At 44.2% G+C, this 18142-nt stretch overlaps 2 protein-coding genes and 1 non-coding gene across 8 annotated transcripts in view; 1 reads left to right on the top strand and 2 right to left on the bottom strand.

The window, feature by feature from the left end:
* Positions 1–12769, bottom strand: part of ehbp1l1b (EH domain binding protein 1-like 1b) — a 30252-nt gene extending 17483 nt beyond the window's left edge. For 2 of the 6 annotated variants that reach the window (XM_040150487.1, XM_040150489.1), the window contains exons 1-8: positions 11854–12767; positions 8585–8642; positions 8347–8442; positions 7488–7541; positions 7157–7335; positions 6576–6694; positions 1760–2011; positions 1404–1566 (exon numbers count right to left, since the gene is read on the bottom strand). In XM_040150487.1, coding sequence (XP_040006421.1) covers positions 1404–1566; positions 1760–2011; positions 6576–6694; positions 7157–7335; positions 7488–7541; positions 8347–8442; positions 8585–8642; positions 11854–11957 — 1025 coding nt within the window. In that variant the 5' untranslated portion in view covers positions 11958–12767. Of the gene's footprint in view, positions 1–1403; positions 1567–1759; positions 2012–6575; positions 6695–7156; positions 7336–7487; positions 7542–8346; positions 8443–8584; positions 8643–11853 lie in introns of all 6 variants that reach the window. The other 4 variants (XM_040150484.1, XM_040150485.1, XM_040150486.1 and 1 more) reach the window with 4 other exon arrangements.
* A 1436-nt stretch (positions 12770–14205) lies between these two features.
* fam89b (family with sequence similarity 89 member B) lies at positions 14206–18109 on the bottom strand. Its single transcript, XM_040151223.1, has 2 exons — positions 17141–18109; positions 14206–16174 (listed from the first exon to the last, which is right to left on the bottom strand). Exons 1-2 carry the CDS (start codon positions 17402–17404, stop codon positions 15902–15904), a joined length of 537 nt encoding a protein of 178 aa, XP_040007157.1. The 5' UTR covers positions 17405–18109; the 3' UTR covers positions 14206–15901.
* On the top strand, positions 16844–16915 carry trnad-guc. The gene has a single exon. It is a non-coding gene; the product is annotated as a tRNA-Asp (tRNA).
* Positions 18110–18142: the final 33 nt, after the last annotated feature.

The raw sequence follows: 18142 nt of genomic DNA, 5'->3' as shown, positions 1-18142 counted from the left end.
CTTGGTTGTTTAGGAGTGATAAAAGCTGCCACAACATTGGTGGAGGGCTGCTGGGGCGTGGAGGTCTCACAGCAGGCGAAGGGCCATGGAGGGGGCGGGGCTATGATCAGCTCTGGACCGGATTGGGCGGGACTGGGGACAGATATATTGGCGGTCAAGCTCGAGAGGCAAGTGGGTGAGCGTTCACAAGGCTGAGCGTGCAGGAGGTGATATGGGGAGAGACGGGCAGGCCAAAGAGCAAACTACAGACCTGATAATTATTAGACTGCCCTGTACTGGAAGGTCAGTGCGACACAATGCAAGGTACAAAACACTCTGCAACTGTTAGCAGGAGTTAGCATCAAGGAAGCACAAATACCAAGCACAAGGCAGCCCCGAAGCCTCGAACAACTGTGGATAAACGAGTCTCACAATACTTGATCGCAAACATGGATAAACTGTTACTCAACCACACATGTCAGCAAGCTGAAGCAGATTTGCCTCAGCAGTAAAGTGGGTTATCTTGGGGTCATTTAGACCATAATGAGTGTGATAAGGTGCTGATTAATACTAAGGAGCCCTTATTATGTTGCTGTAAATGGTTGCAGTCTTTGTTATGCAACATAAAAGGACAAAAAGGCTTGGAGGAGGAAATAATATCCTTTAAATTGTCTTCTCCATCTGTGAAGCACTCTGAGACGCCTTCAACAGCATGGGGGCTGTTGACGTAGCTGGGGAAATCTGAAGCTGTGTGACTTAAAAGGAATAATAAAGTATAGTATAATAACATGGTAAAAATAATAACAATAGACTGCTATATAAACAAAAAAGCCAGTCAAAAAGAACAACCCCAACATTCCTTTATATTCAGTTTAAATGAACAAGATATACGAGGTCAATCAGTGAGCGTTAGAGCTACTGGTAGGCAGGTTTTGTAACCTTCAACAGAACAGGGCCAGCTGTTTCCCACTGTTTCCAGGCTTTATGCTAAGCTAAGCTAACTGGCTGCTGGTGGTAGCTTTATATAACGGACATGTATGAGAGTTGTGTCAATCCTCTCATCTAAAGCCTGTGAAATTTTGAACTCTTCCTTTAAGCAATCATGCAATGTCAAGCAGGTAGCCCCTCTCAACCTGCTTCATGAGTCGGCTCTGCTTAAGAAGAACAATCCCAGCCTTCTGGCTTTGTAAAAACCCATTTAGTTTTATGGCCCATATTCCAATTTGAACAAGTTTTTCCATCTACACTGTGTCCCCTAAACTCTGCTGGGGCGGCCACCCTGTCTTCAGGCCGCCTCTTCAACTCTGTGGTCTGTTGACACATTTTCTCCTCACACAGCAGTTCAAGGCCAAACATATACTTAGGGAGCAAAACCAAGCAAATTTTAGTTTACACACTCGTGTGATATCATCCCGTGACCTCACCTGGTCCTCCCTGGTTCAGATTTGTTTTCTGGAATAGCTGCCTTTGAGTCCTGGGCTGGTCTGATTGGCTGGTTGCATATTCTGATGTTGGCCACTTCTTCACCGCGGCTCAGAGGGCTCGAAGTTGGTTCCTTGTCTGCTTGAGTGAGGGGGAACATTGAGCCTATGAAGAGAAAAAACGAGGTCAGATAACAAATGACACACTGGGAGTCATATTTGCAAGAATGGAGGGAAAGTGTGGTTGCTGCTTTCAAATGACACATTTTCACATGTCAAATAGAATGAGGCAATTGTCTCTGAAATCACTCAAGGGGGCAAAAACACAGGTGAAATGTAGGATTAGTTGGCTGGTGTACCTGACTGGCAGGAGCTGATCTGATCAGGCGGAGCAGAAGGAGAGGCAGTGAGCTGAGGGTGAGGAGAGGAGAATAAAATAGAGGTGGAACGAGAAGAAGAGCGAGGGGGTGAGGAGCGTGGGAGGGAGGCAGGAAGGGTTGGAGCCGCGGGGTCGCAGAGAGCATCAAGATCGGGACTACTCAGCAGAGGGACAGGGGTGATGTCGCCTCCAATCAGAGCAGAGTCAGACGTCAGGCACGCCCCTGGACCACCTGAGGAAAGCAGAGCGGCGAAAGCAAAAACGAGACGAGATGAAAAAAAGTATGCAGAGGGATAGTTTTAAGATAAATGTGTAGCGCAGAGAGGCAGGACAGAAAAGATGAAGTGGAGGTGGAAAATGAGAGCTTACATGACTCCTAATTTTTCAGGAAATGAGGAGTAAAAGGTTGGGAAATAAAAACAGTACAGAGAAACAGAAAAGTCCAGCAGTGAGACGGGGTTTAAAAGCAGGTGTTAAGAGGATTATAAATATGGAAATAAGAAGAGAAATGGGAATGGAAAGAGCATTGAAAGTAAAGTAAACTTGGTTGGTTACCTGACTCTAAACTAGAGGGGTGAGATTTGGGGACAGGAGGTGTTGAAGGAAGGGGAGGGGCATCAGCGGAAAAGGTGAGGGAGAAGAAGGCCGGGCGATTGACTTGACAATCTGAGGTTTGAAAGTGTGGGAACGAGCTAGTAGAGGGGACAGTCACAAGAAAAAGAGAAAAGGATATGAGAAGAATAAGAATTTTTTAATGATGTGAAAAGAATATCACTAGCTGATAGCATTTGTTTAGTCTAGACAGTCAAAGCAGAGACGGACCAGAGACTGAAGTAGAATCATCAGTTTTAGTTTTAACCTCTGGGGGGTGCCGTTGATATGACACAGGAACTGAGGAGAGGAGAGCAGAAGAGGTGTGGAGAGAGGATTAATGGGTAGAGGAGGAATAAACAAAAAGTCGTGTGTAGTCAGTGAGAGGCAAAAAGTGAAAGAGGAACAGCAGAGCTAATTCCATATCATGCGGCTTACTAATTTTATTACGCCACAGAAGTAAACTCTATCTGTCAGGAACAAATGTGTTTGTTCCTCTCTCGGCAGTTACAAGCATCAGAAAGCCCCTCAGCTGGGCTCTGTTTGACACGGTGTAGCAGTCAAAGTAATCCAAATGCTATTACTAGAATATCATTAAAAAGACTGAATTCAATATTCAATTTTCTTAATATTCAATATTTACAAAACGTTTGTTTTGTACAATTATTCATATCTCCTCAAAGTGTATTATGTAAGGATTTGAATAGTCTGTAGCTGAAGAAAAAGAGTTACTATAGAGCCAGTTAAGCAAGTATTTGTACTGAATAAGCGGTTAATGTTATTACATGTTATATATGTTTCAATATCATGGAAGTGCAAAGGGTTAAGGTATATAGAATATTCAATACATATATTAAATAGTGAATTTTTTTTTTTATAACTTTGCTATATGTACACACACACACACACACACACACACACACACACACACACACACACACACACACACACACACACACACACACACACACACGATGGACCAGTCTAACTTCTGGATAACTTCTGGATCAGCTCCCTGATGGTGTGATCTCAATCTTCAAACAAACAGTCATTTAACGTTTTCCAAGCCCCTTTGACTTGTGAGTACACTGGTCTGATTAAGAAAAACGTTGGATTTAATTAAACTGAGTAAAAACTTAAACGATCTGAGTGGATTAAGTGGCCTTTGAACTTGGGAAGTAGTGAAAAAGCCATTACAGTGACAGTCCTCTTCTTGGCAGCAGACTGCAGCAGATACTAAAACCACTGAAAATACGACCTTAGCTTCAAACACTTCTCAAAAGAAAAGAGGCAAAACATGGAAAAAAAACACACAAAAAAAGAAGCAGATACCAAATTAGCGCATCCCTACTACACAACTTTCCTTTGTTCTTGTTGCCAGAGGTACTACAGCATTGACGAAACGATCAGGTGGTCAACACATTGGTGTCACAGTTAAAATTTTGATATTATAACAACCTGGTCATGCATAGATGTTCCTCAAAACACACCAAACTGTACATAAGTAGTACAGTTTATGTAGAGTAACATGGGCATGAAGCTAAATCATGTGGAAACGAGGTCAAACCAAACCATTTCACGCAAGGAATTGTTAGTGGAAAGCATGCAGCATGCTTGTCGGCCAGCAAGCCTGTTGATACCTTTTGCTGAGCCTGACTGGAAGATTCTGGGCAGGGAAGGAGGCTGAGAGAGGGTCCGGGTGAGTGGAGGGTGAGAGGACGAGGGCTCAGAGGACAGAATGGGCTTTTGGGGTAAGGAAGATTTGAAGGGAAGAGGCTGGGAGGCAGCCGAGGTAGCCTTATGGGTCAGAGTGGTGAGAGAAGAGTTTCGGGGAGCTGAGGAAGATGATGTTATGATAGTCTCGGTTGATGATAATGCAGTGGAGGGAAGTTTAGGAGTGACAGAATAAATGCCAGTTGCAGGTGCACTGGTAGGCTTAACGGACAGGGCAGAGGGTGTATTCAGATGTGTAGGACCTTCATAGTAATTGGATGAAGTAGGATTTGAGGGAACAGAGGCCACTGCTGAAGAAGGCTCTACTGAGGCAGAAGGTAGAGTAGACAGAGATTCAGAGCATTTGGATAGAGGATTGGGGGAAGAGGAAGGGGCAGTTATGGGCATCTTGGAGGATTTGGGTAATGGAGAGGCCGCAGGAGACACATTAGAGAAAGGAAGGCCAGGGGATGCAGTCTGGACTGAGGGAATATCTGCTGGAACCTGGGAGCTTGGAGGTTGTGGACCAGATAAAGCAGGATCGTTGGTCGATTCTTTATGCTTGGACCTGGGTGAAGGCTGAGGGGAGGGACCGGGGGAAGGTTGGATCTCAGTGGAGCCGGTGGAGAAAGGGTGTCGGGAGCGACGGGGCGAGGGGCGAGGAGCGATAGGTAGGGGAGGGCGAGAGTGGATGGCAGGACTGGGAGGACCGGCATCACGTCCACAGCCTGATGAATCGATGAAAGGATGGATAGATGGATGGATGGATGGATCAGTGAGAGTAGATTTTTGCAGAAAGAGAAACAATGGAAAACACAGAGGGAAAAGTTCATGACTTGAGAATGAAAATGAAATGATGCTGAAAATTGGATCACTGTTGGGATCCCATGTCAGACATTTGTGCTGCCGTCATGAGGATCCTTTGTTAATCAAATAACTCACTTGTTTGCGTGATACCACAAACAAAATATGGAAATATGACGAACTGTGACGGAATTACAGCCCATTTATCATCATCTACTTTACATTTCTCCTGATCATTTTACTCTACGCGGAGACACTGGCGACTGAGAAGCACCTCAAACTGTAACTTAAGAGCTCGACCAGCACAGAGTTTCAATGACAACATGCCGTTTTGTCTCAGTAGGAGTGCTTCGGCATATGCAATAAAAAAAAAACAAACTTAAAAGTACATACCCAAGTCAAAGCAGCTTAGCATCACAAGGCAACGCTGTAGGCTAAGTCTGATTTTTTTTTCATTTCAGATGGGAGCTAATGACAGTTGATGATATGACTTGCAGTCTGCAATGCATTTCAGTGGGAAATATGTGCACATGACTGGTGGAAAGTAACTCAGTACCTTTACTCGAGTACTGTACTTTTTTGTGCAGTTTGAGGTACTTGTACTTTAATTGAATATTTCAACCCACTAAATTTATGGAAATGGGGGGAAGTTTTCACTTCCTAATTCACTACATTTATCTGCCAACTACAGTAACTTGTTATTTTATTAGATTATTTTTGAAACATACGCAGCTTTTTTAACAAGATTCACTGTCCAGTGGAAAAAACCTCCCTCTTGTCAAGTCGTTTTAGTTTGAAACATATATTTTATTTTCTTGGGAACAGTGTAAAAAATCTAGATAGGAAATTTTTAACCTTTTTTAATGCAAATTAACCCATTTCACGTCTAACTCCAAACTTTTAATTATTCTAATGTGACAGTCTGCTTTATCTTGCCTTGTTTCAAGATACAGATGCTCCTTTCAGAATAATATTTATATTTATATTTTCACTGCACTGCAGTGTTTTTAGGACTTTGAAAAGACCGTGAAAATGTAATTTAATTCACTCTAAAAAAAAAAAGAAACATCAGGGACAAGTAATCTGATGTCAGAGTTGTCAGAGTTGATGTCTCTGTGGACACAATAACTCTATGTGTCATTGTCGCAGCTGGAGCTTTTTCGTGCCTCCAAATGAGCTTCAATACATTTATATAAATGGAGGCATTGGCCTAACATGACTCCCATTAGCGTTTACTGTTTAGATGAGAAATATGTGGTATGCAAAGAACGTAGTTAGAAGAAGCTGTCCAGCCATATGGGAGGGACTGCAGAACAAATGGTATGAGTGTGTGAAAAAATGTAATATAAACAGAGCCTCCCAATAACAAACAGAGGGAGAGAGAGCTCCTGTTTACACCTCTTTCTTCCTGGGAAGAGAAATAAATGACAGCAGTGCGTAAGAGCAAGAGGAAGCTACCTGAGGCTGGAAAAGGGGGTCCACTGGAGTTTCGCTTGTCAGGTGGAGGGGGAGCGGGGCGATTTGGGCGAGTTAGAGTGTGTGGAACTACTGCAGCAGCAAGAAAAGACACAGGAGTAAGAGAGGAAAAAGAAGGTAGAGGAGGGAAGAAATGTCAGAGTCGCAATGAATGGAAATAATTCAGAGAGAAGATCCGAGAGAAGAAACAGTGCTGGGGCAAGGCTGCCTACCTGTAGCAGTGACAGACTTCTTGTCCTCCTCTTCATCGCTCTCGTTGAAGTCGTCCAGGTTGCCGACATCTGAGGGTTTGACGCTCATCAGGCTAGCCAGACTCTGCATGTCTTCGTCACTGAGCAGCAAGGACAAACATTTATCACAGTGTCATCACTTAGTGATACTCACTGAGATGACGCCTCCACAAATATGAAAAATTCCCTATGACAGATAATATGGTCCGTACAGAAAATTTGTTTGAACCATTTAAAACAAAGATAGTGTCTAAGATTTTAAATAGCTGAGGTATGCTTCATTTATAAGCCTACAAAGAGGGCTTATTATCAACTACAGCTACACACAAATACAGAGGAATCACTTGATCTTAAGTATTTTATGTCCCCTTTCAAGTATCAGTGTCACATCATCTTTGGGGGATAAACATGTGCAGCAGCTATCAATTAACACACGAACATCGTAAAAAACATGCTGTCATATCTTAAAATACACTTGTCACCGCAACGAAAACTGTCATGACCACACTGCACTGATGTAGCTAGCAGTAGCAGAGGGAAAAATAACTACATCTACTACTCACGTGGCTTTTCCCTCGCGAACAAAGACACATGACAGCGACAGCTTGAGTGTGGCCTCCACCACTTTGACAGACAGAGGCTTCAGCTTCAGGGTCAGGTCAGTCTGGGTCGGCATGGGACTGGCAAACCGCTTCAGGTTGATGTCAGCCGATGCCAGCACCTTACGATGCCCCTTGTTCTCCTGAACACGACCAAAAAAAACAACCATGACGTGCACTGTATTTCGACTCGCATCAAATCTGATCTCCCGTATTTACATATTGAACTGTATTCTTGTATTTCTACTTGTTGATTAAACTTAGTCTGATTCTTGAGACAGGGTGCTTTACTTACACCCTCGATGACAAACGTCCACTCTTTGTCCTCAAACTGATCAGCGTTGGCCTCCTGAAGATTTGGGAACAAAAGTACAATTTGTTTAGTGGAACATCTTCTCTAAACATTTCCCTGTAAATGTTGCTCATCTGGTTGTACAACATAACCTACTTATGTCACTTTGTATGTGTAAAACAGATATATTGTGCTTTTATAACTGTGTATTTTTGTTGATTTTTACTGTTATCTTCCAATATCTTACCTAACTGCTTATTCCATACTACGTACATTCATGTATAATACATACTTTTCTACACTCACCTATTTCTTTTTTCATAGCTGTACATACCTGTGTACTTTTACAGATTCGCTGTATATTTATTCCCAACACTTATCAATATACCAATATATGACAACATACAGGATCTGCTAGACTCGCACTGAACATATGCAGAATATCACCAGGCACTATGGTCGTATATACAGTATTTAGAGTATAGTCCTACTTTTTTGGCTTTCGTTGAGGACCTAGTTAAGATTTTAGGTATTTGTTTTTTTCAAATATTGTTTTATTTATCTTCTAATTTACCTTTTATTTGACCCTGTGTTTCCTTACGTTGTTTTTGTTCTGTGATTCCCGTGGGACTTGACTGCTGTAACGCTGCAGTTACCCACTGGGATTAGTAAATTACTCTGTACACTACTGAAAGGATGGACCACCATTCTTCCAAAAGATAGTCCCTCCTTGGTGATTGTACTTTGTAACATTGTTAAGAAAAGTGCTGTATAAGATACAGTTTATTATTTTTAGTAGTAGTAGTAGTATTATTGTTGCTATTATTTGTACAGTGTAAATAGTGGGTTTTGGTTTTGGTACCTTGAAGAGTGTAACAGAGATGTCAATGTTCTCTGGGACAGGCCAAACCACCATGCCCCGGTAGGGGTTCTTGATTCCAGGCTGCCAACTGTGGAGCTGCACAGCAAACAACACATTAATATGACTGTGCTTTGTGTGTGTGTGTGTGTGTGTGTGTGTGTGTGTGTGTGTGTGTGTGTGTGTGTGTGTGTGTGTGTGCGCGTGTGTGTGTACGATTGTGGCGTTTCAGTGGTTTCACCTTGGAACACATGCGTCTGTTCCTCCTGGTCCACACCACTCTCAGCTTGTCTGGTTGCCTACGGAAACACACAAACAAAGAGCAAAACACACAAATTACGTCCTTTCCTCTTGCCCTTACATGACAGTTACAGTTATTACACACTTAGGTCATCTGAAAAGAATGACAAGAGTAAAAAAGGCTCTGAATACAATACATACATCGAATGATATCTCCCAACCAAGTGGAAATTATATTCATGAGACAACACAAAGTCTAGCAGAAGGTCTTGTGACTGTTACAGCTGGATAATTATGCCTTGGAGCCAAAGACGAGGCGTAAATATTTGACTGCACAGATGGTCATTTGTCTATCTGAGTGTATTTCTAAAGATGCAATAACTTGTGTGTGTATGCAGGCAGCTGTTTATCTTTAAATAAAGGCACCCCAATCATGTGTGTAAGTACAGTGTGTGCTTATCTATTTCTACATGTGCTTTGTTGCTAACGGGTATAAATATGCTTCTATTGTATTTTCTCAGTCCCCCGCAGCACAGGACATGAAACAGGAAGCTGCAGAGTCATGTGACTTGAGTTGCTCCGAATGTGAGGTGTGCCTCGACAGGAAGAAGGAACCCCGTTTACCAGTGAACACACACACACACACACACACACAATTACAAATAATATACCAGTACATAATAGTAACAGAGTTCTCTTCAAACCTCACTGCTAACTCCTAATATATCATCTTTACAACCATTTCAACATCCTCCGACATTCTGTAGAATATTAATAGCGATAGATTGTAGATGTTGAACACTGTCTCAAGTTTCAGCGTATCATTGTTGAAGTACAGCAAAGACAGCTGTGTGTGTACATGTGTTCATGTGGTATGTGTGTTAGGGGGGCAGGAGTGGCATCAGAAATAGAGTGACAGCAGCAGAGTAGGGGTAAGCGGGGGGGGGGGGGCAGCAAAAATAGGAGACCTCAAATGAAATATAATCTGAAACACAAAGACACAAAAACATCTAGTGAGCACAGTAGGCCAACATTAGTGGCTCAATACAGTTTAGCATCATGTAATTACTGTACATGGTGGTTCAGCAGACAATAGTTTTGTTTTCTCTCCACAGCGGATTAGAGGAGTGATGAACATTAGCCTCCTCTATGCTGGAACATTCATGTTCACATTTTACAGGCAGTCAAATAAACTAACTTACACTCACCATCCTCTCTCATGTTTTTGTCACATGAGGCATTCCTGATGTCACATAAAAATAGTCCCGTTACTAAATCTTTAACTATGTTTGTGTCAGTTGACCGTCTCTGCCAGTGTCATGTATCATTTTTGACTGGTGTCATGTAAAAAGTGCCGGGCCTTCTTATCTTTGGCCCCCCGCTGTTATTCTGCTTCCGTTATCCGAAAAAGCTCGTGTTGGAGAATATCTTTCAGGAGGCCGCGCTCCTTTAGCCGTGCCATGATGTAAATATAACATTACTGACCTCCGGTCTTTGATAAATCTTTACTATTATTTACTGTACGCAAATCATCTCATACAAAGTCTAAAATGCATCTCAGTAGTTTGTGCGTGCAATGTGTCTCTAAGAAAGCCGGTGGTCTCGAATCGTAGCTCCAAATTAGAATAACCTCCCCAAACATTTGTTCTCAGACATGAGACTCGAGAGAGTTTTTTCAACCGCGCACATGGAAAAAAGGTTCATTTCCTGCCTCTGATTTTTGATGTGATCTTTAAGTGTCAGTGACCTCTGCCGCTGAATTAAGAGTTAAATCACATGACCATGGAATCTTTTCCTTTTCACAAAACGACACATGCCTGAACTGATATGACTGACACTTCGGATTAATCACCAGAATTTACTCATTTCCTCCTGTCCTCTCTCCTCCCTCTCTCTGTGGTTCCTGACTTTGGCCTCCCTGTTTGAACAGCACACTGGTGAAGGCGTATAAAACCTGATTTCATCATAGTGTTGAGTCGTTGTCCCTATTTCTTTATCAGTGTTTCTCTTCCCCTCCCTGTGTGAGGACAGCCCAAACTCCTCTGCTGGTTGATCAAACGCTGAAACTTTATTGACCAGATCCTTCAGTCACTGCAAGAAAAAAACAAAAACATCTGCGATCTGCGCTTCTTATCGTGCTGCTGACAAGCCTCTTACACAATTATTCCGTCCTTTAGTGTTGAATCTGGACAGATAAGAAGATGCAATGAGGGCAAAAACTGACATGTCGGCAAAAGTTCAAAGATACAGGAGAAACCTTTCCATAATGCATCAGTAGAGAATCTTGTAATGTATGCAAGATTTTCAAGGATTTCAAGGATTTTAAATACTCCTGATGTTGATATGGTGGCACAAGTGGGATGGAAAACATGCCAGTAAAGGAAAAATATTTAAGTTTGACCCCAGGATCCTAGGACTAAAAACTTCTTTGTCTGTTTAATGCTGTGTCAATAAAAGTCAGAGCTGAATAATGGTCCACCTGGCTTCGTCCCAAATGTTTTGTATAACAGGAAATTGCAGAAGAGGCGAAAAGCCCTACAGAAGTGATTTGACTGCATCTCTGAAACGAAACAACGGTATCACTTAGGTCCACTGTTGTGCTCACAATGCTAATTTATTCAATACGGATGTTGAATGTAAAACTGTAGATCTTGCACCAAGAGCGCAACACGGGTCACTTGGTCTGATGCCTGTGTTTGAGTATATTTTCACATTAAGTGGGAAACGACTAACAAGCTGGGACAAGTCTACAGACTGCTGAGAATCACGGCATTAATGTCTGTCAGTAATATGCTTTAAAGAAATAATGCCCCCGCACGAATCTGACCAGGAAATCCCCTTGGTCGATTGATTCTGGTCCAACAAAAATGACCTTATTTCCCCGCTGTGGTGAGACGACAGTCCTTTAAGACCACCGATCCTGTGGATGGAGTATTTAGTGACACACACACACGCACACGCACACACACACACACACACACACACACACACACACACGCACACACAGCCCTCGTCGATAGGCGGGGTCGGGAATCGAACCCACAATCACTCGCTCAATCGGCTTAGCACATGAAGGCCACATACAGCGCATGAAGGACGCCCTCACCCTCGCGGCGGCACAGTGGAAAGAACGACAACACGAGAACCACCGTGCCCATAATGGAGTCTTATTATGGCTAATAACATCATATGCGGGGCCCCTTTATTTCAGACGGCGAGAAACTCTCTCCGACGGGGAACTCTGAAAGCGCTCGTGTGTCCAAAACTCACCATTTCTTGGTGCACTCCAAAACGAGTTCCTGGTAAGAAGCGACAAACTGGAACTTTGAAGCCTTTTTACCAACTCGCTGCAGTCTTTTCCAAACCGAAGTCATGGCTTCCTCTGGTAAAATAAAACTTAACGAACAGGGGAGGGGAAAGAAAAAAAGGAGAGAACCACGCACTAACGCGCGCAACAATAATCCAACTTCGTCCGCCGCTTCTGTTCCCTATAAGGTCCTCTTCTTCTTCTTCTCCTGCTGCTGCCGCTGCTGATGATGATGAAGACGATGATGAACCTCACACGAGCCGAGACTTGCGCTCATTTGCAGTAAGTTGAATCACGCGCAGAAAAAAAGAAAAAGGAGCGATGTCGCCACGTATCGAAAAGAAATAGCTGTATACAGGACTGACAATTAGGCCATCGGCAAAGAGGAACCGGTTCCGCCCTGCTCGCTGTCATTCACACAGGCCATGAACGCCCGATACGAGGCTGAGCTTTCAACCAAACAACGGCAGGTCATTGACAACTTCTCTCTCTCTCTGGCAGCAGTTCGCGAGGAGACAGCGCAGCTCGGTCAAACCCGGGGGCGGCTGTTGCAGTGTGGCCCTGCTGCCTCTAGGACGAGTTCGCCCTCCCTCTCTCCCTCCGGTGACAGCAGCCAGTGACAGAGAGGCAGCCGGAGAGTGAGGCAGGGTGTATGCAAAGGGGGCCCGCTGTCGATGCAGCGGTCTGCGAAAGTTCGTGATCTTGATCTCTCTGTCGGCAGAGCGTGCGCAGGGCACCGAGGTAACGGTCTTCGGTCGTACCTGTGGACTTTGATCCGGACTGTCCGTGCCTCTGGATCAGCCTTATCTGCCAGTGACTATTTCACTTAATCAGCTCCGCAAAGCCCAGAGCCCAAAGGGTGCGAGGCGCGCGAGCTCTGCGTCTCTCTTAGCTCATAGTTATAACTAAAGTCACTTCCTGAGTCTCGGCTGCGTCACCCAGGGCTTTCCACAAAAGTGTGTTTCATCCAGCTAATTACAGAGGAACAGTTTCCATGGAGGGACGGCCAACCGACTCCAGTCTGTGTGTGTGTGTGTGTGTGTGTGTGTGTGTGTGTGTGTGTGTTCATGCCAGGTCAAGGCACAGGGTTTTTCCTCAGTGAGAGCAGGAGTGTATTTTTAGGTGGAGGGAAACAGGGATGGATGGATGGACAGAGGCAGCTGGAGTGGAGGAGTGCGGGGCAGCGGCGGGGGGATTGGGGGGGTGGGGGGGGTAGACTCTCTCATGACTCAGAGTTGGTTTAAAATTACACTGTGGGTCCGGTAGCCTGTGCACCGGAGATGCATTATTGCTCTGAGTATACTCCTTCCCCAAACACGCACACACACCCAATATATGAATATGATGCCCTTCCACTTCACTGATCTATCTACACCTTCCTTTCTTCTTTATCAACAGACGTTACCTCTGCACCAACCACTTTACACCAACACACAAGTAGGTAACACAAAAGTATCAGCAGTGTCCTGTCTTGTTTTTCCTCTCTCGCCTTGGTGGAATTGTGCATTGAACATTTCTTTCTTCCCAACTTTGGGTTATTTCCTCACTTTAAAAACCGACCTCGCCATTCATTGTTCTCCAGAGGAAGCTCCGACACCTCGTTGTCCTTCCCGGCTCCCTGCTGACACTCACTGCACCCACTTCCAGTCTAACGTCTATTTATTTTAATATTCACTCCCTGTAGTGCGCTAACAGTGCCTACTGTGATGATAACAGCAACAACTAGGTCTCACTGCCCATCTATTAGGCGCAAATTAGACGGACGCCAAAAAAAAAAAAAAAAAAAAAATATCGAGGGGCAGAGACGGAAAGGTGCAAAAAGTAAAAGAGAGACGGCTGAGAGGAAAGAAAACATACAGTGAGTCAGTCAGGTCAAAATCCGTATTTGCATCTACTGTAGCTGATAATCCAGGTCAGAGAAACCTGCATCGTGACGGATGAGGCGGAGAGCGATTGGACACACGCACATCTACAGTCAGACTCTCAGCCAGGCTGACAGAGGGACAGACAGGCAGATATATTCTAACTATACCCACGACACATGTTGATTATAAATAGACAACGGCATGAGATTTTCTTCTCGAACGTCACTCCCCCCTTCACGCCTGCTCTCTCCACGGCAAATGGTTTTCCCCGCGCTGCTGCGTTCAACGTGACCTCGGAGGAGGAGGCCTGCAGGGGTGAAGGAGCTCTCTGCCGACTGGAGACTGTGCGTCCCCCTGTTGGTCAGATTTTGCCACATCATGAACCGATTGCCTTTAGTTAAAATGCAGGAATACACACCGTGCATTTATTTGTTATACAATGGAGCTTAATTGTTAATATTTAGACAAAGGAAAAAAAGTAAGTCACTGGCTATTCTGACCCATTTGCCTGTTTAGAAAACTGCAATACATTTTGTTTGATTTAAAACAAGACCGTTGAACCATTTCCACTAGTCAGACTGTGCCCACTTATTTCTTAAAACACAGTGTGTGATAGTCCCTTGCCTATCCTAAGTCCTAAATGTGACAAGGAGTTGAACTGATTGACATTATGTCAAAGACTCGCTTTCATTTAAACACAACCTATGGATAGAAATACTGGAAAAAAAAAAAAGCACAACTCATGAGCAATTAATGATAGTGATGAAGCAAAATGTATTCCAGTGGTTCACACAGACACTTAGAGAGAGCCAAGGGTCCGCATGACTGCTCTTTCTTTGTCTGAAATTATGATTTTCGAACAAGGGTGCAGGGAATATTTGTGCATACATTTTTTTAGTTTTCAAATCCACAGAATATGTTCAGACTTGGGAGATTAACAAATGGCTGGTTTGAAAGAATAACAAGCTAAACCTCATTTTTCAAAAGAACATTCTCTTCAATTGTTGGAAGGAAAAATGCGTGTCCCACGTCAATGGCTCATAGATTGATCCGTTATCGATCGACAGTAGAGATGATCCTACTCCCCTCACAAAACAGGAGTATTAAAGCCTGAAATCATCACTAAACCACAAAGAGCCATCAGATGCATCAAAAGTGGAATCCCCATTTTAGTCCACACATGTATTCACGGATGTCATAATTCTTCAACAAATGCCACCCAACTCTTTTTTAATGCCACGCAAGCAGCATGTAACAGCACGTAGATGATGCAATTAAGAATTAATTAATCAATCGATTCGGCTTCGATAAACAACACATAGCAAGTTGAATTTCCAGGCAGTGCAAGTTTAAAAGCTGATGAGCGGCCAGGTAATAGCATGTATTGTGGAGACAATTGATTGGACCGAAGTGAAAATAAAGGACTATCTGTGCATGTATGAGGGATTCAAACGTTTCTATACTACAAATTACCAACCAATGTCGGTCAGAACTATTACTCATTCAATTGCTCAAGACAAATCTTACCGTGGCAGGTGCTCAAGTGTAGATCCAAAAAAACCCTGATGCTTTTACATTTTAAATGAACACGAATCCTGACATGTAGTGGGCACAGGTGTAACAACAAAAATGTGACATTTACAACACTGTATACGACTGGGCCCCACATAGTCCACTTCATGCGTCTTGACCTACGGTAATCAGATTCCTGCTCAATGCAAGTGTAACCAAGACACACCGAAGCCGAATTCAAACCCGATCTCGAGACGCAGCGGAGCACGAACTTGGTCCAGTGCAAGTGAAAAGGCCACATATGTCGCTGCTTATTTTATAAGCGATAAAAATTTAAAACCACACCAGTAAGATGTCGAATAAAGTCATTCTTGGTTGAAAAAGTGTCAGAGGTCAGAAAGATGCAACCCATTTTCTATCAAACAGGCAGTGAGTTTGCAAAGTGTAAAAAAAAATGTATGTGGACAAAGCTACATGCTGTATATACTGGACATATTACCTGGATAAGAGATGCATAACATAAAAGCCAGTGTAAATGAGACCAAAAGGCACAGTGAGAGACATCACTTTTGAGAAAATACCGCCAAGGAGTCTCTACGGCGCATAGTGCGTGAAGCTTAAGTCTGTGTCTTCATCAGGAAATCTGAAAGGAGTCTTTGATCCACTGGTCCCTGGAGTTGCTGCTGGGTGGAGGCAGAGACAAGGACGAGGAAGACGGAGAAGGCTGTGAGATGCCTCCGGTCCCCCCGTCGTCTTCCTCCTCCACTTCGTCCTCCTCCTCAGAGTATCCGTTATCAGTGCTGAACGAGGCCTCGGACAGAAGCGAGCAGCCCTTGTACTCCTGGATGGCCTCGTGGAGAGACCACAGCTGGCAGAGCAGAGACATGTCGAGCTGGCGCAGACCGACCTGTTACACACGAAAACATAAAATGGCAGTTTAGGCCAGAAGAGTGGATGCAAAAAAATTAGGAAAGTATGAGGAAAATTTCATGTGAAAGTGATTTTTTTGCACTGTGGAAACAGCAAATTGAAAAAAAATAATCTTAGAAAACGAACCATCTCCATATAGTTTTGAGGTACTGTCTTACTCATTTTATTACTCATTTATTTGACAGCTATAGGTACAAGCTGCCTTTCAGATTAAGAGTTTACAATCGTTACGCTTCAGATGTGTATTGTTGACTGGAATTATGAGCAGTTCCACGGAGGAAACTTTTTCCCTCTAAACTTCTCATTTCATCTAAATAGCTGAGGTTAAGAAGTAAAATGCTTCATCCAATACTAGGGCAAAGATTTGAAAAAAAAAAAAAAAAAACAGATTTGATATTTTGTTTTTTCTTCTTTCCCCTCCCTTTAACCTTCTCACAACCCCTCAGATTTAGCCTTGTGACCTCCAGGTTGGGAACCACTGCAATTAACTGTGGATAAAATAGTCAAAACCGGATTCTCGACAAGCCATAACGGCAAAAATGCTGCTCACACACATTAAGGGAGCAGTCTTAACATTAAAAGACATACGCCAGGTGAGGAACACCAGTCTCGCCTGGTGACGTGGTCAAGTAGGCCTCTACACCTCTCCTCGTTAGTATAGTGGACAGTATCTCCGCCTGTCACGCGGAAGACCGGGGTTCGATTCCCCGACGGGGAGGCGCCAGCGTTTTCTGGAGAACATTCATTTTTCTTCCACTCTGTACTTTTCCTCGAACCATTACACTAAAAAATGATATGAATTGATTCTGAAAGAGGCAATTCTGATGCATTATGAGTAAGTTTTACACTTTAGGTGCAGGCCAGATTATTTTGTCCAACTTCCTCATCACAAAAGCCTAAGTGCTTGAATACAAATTAGTAAATGAGCCACCGACCACCTTACCATCTCTTTCCGCAGCAGAGCCAGAGCAGCGTCCAGTCCGCCCGGTTTGCCGCGACCGCGCGGCGCGTCGCCGCCGCCGCCGCCGCCCCGGCTGATGTCCGCCTGGATGCGCGCTCTCTTGCTGTTCACCTTCTCGATGTCCCGCCACGACCCGCCGCTGGAGTTCAGGATGCCGCTCAGGCCCTTGGGCAGCGGCGGCAGTCCCTCCAGCGAGAGGACGCCGCTCACCGGACAGTCCGCCGGGCTGCACTGGCTCCCGTTCATCGCGGCGTCTGCGCGGAGAGCGGACTCAGCAGGAGCGGGAACTCCGCAGTTTCTGCACCGATCTCTCTCAGCGGAGCGTTGTCGGTCTCAAACGCAGATACGGTGTAATGCGTTACGCTGCCTCACCATCACCCATGGGTGCTGTTGTTCCCCTCTCGCAGCGGCACAACACAGAGGTGTCTGGGAAACACGTTTCTGAAAGGCAGAAGCAAGTCAGAGCATTCCTGTTTTCTGGACGTGATGGGGCTACAGTAGAAGCAATGACCGCCGGGTTAGTGTCATGCTTCCTGGCTTTGTTTTGTTTCCTCGTCTTTGTGCGGGAGAGTCACAAACAGCCCCCGGCTCCGCCCGGCAGTGACCGCTCCGCGCCCCGCCCCGCCACGGTCCGTGTTTGGGGGGTAAAGAGGACCCTGTCCGCGGTTTGATTGATACAACCGGATTTCACTTGAGCCACGTGAGATGTTATTACAGCGCGAAGAGATCAGCTCAGGCTGTCCAACTTTAAACACAAATAGGTGGACTATTAGCTTGTTAATTTACCCACCTTAAAAAAAACAAAAACAGAAAAAATAAATAACCAATATACATATATGCCCCAATAAGACAAGCCTATACCAGCGCAACAATGGCAACCTGTGTGCTTAGGTAAGGCCGTATATTGAACTGCAGTTACATACAGGGCATACAATAAACAGGAAGGCAATTCATAAATATTTATTAGTACTTCTTGTTTAAATA

Source organism: Xiphias gladius, chromosome 17, assembly GCF_016859285.1.
Source record: "Xiphias gladius isolate SHS-SW01 ecotype Sanya breed wild chromosome 17, ASM1685928v1, whole genome shotgun sequence".
In the NCBI taxonomy this organism is placed as follows: domain Eukaryota; kingdom Metazoa; phylum Chordata; class Actinopteri; order Istiophoriformes; family Xiphiidae; genus Xiphias; species Xiphias gladius.
The sequence above is the reverse complement of the archived record's forward strand: the minus strand, read 5'-3'. Positions and strand labels throughout refer to the sequence as shown.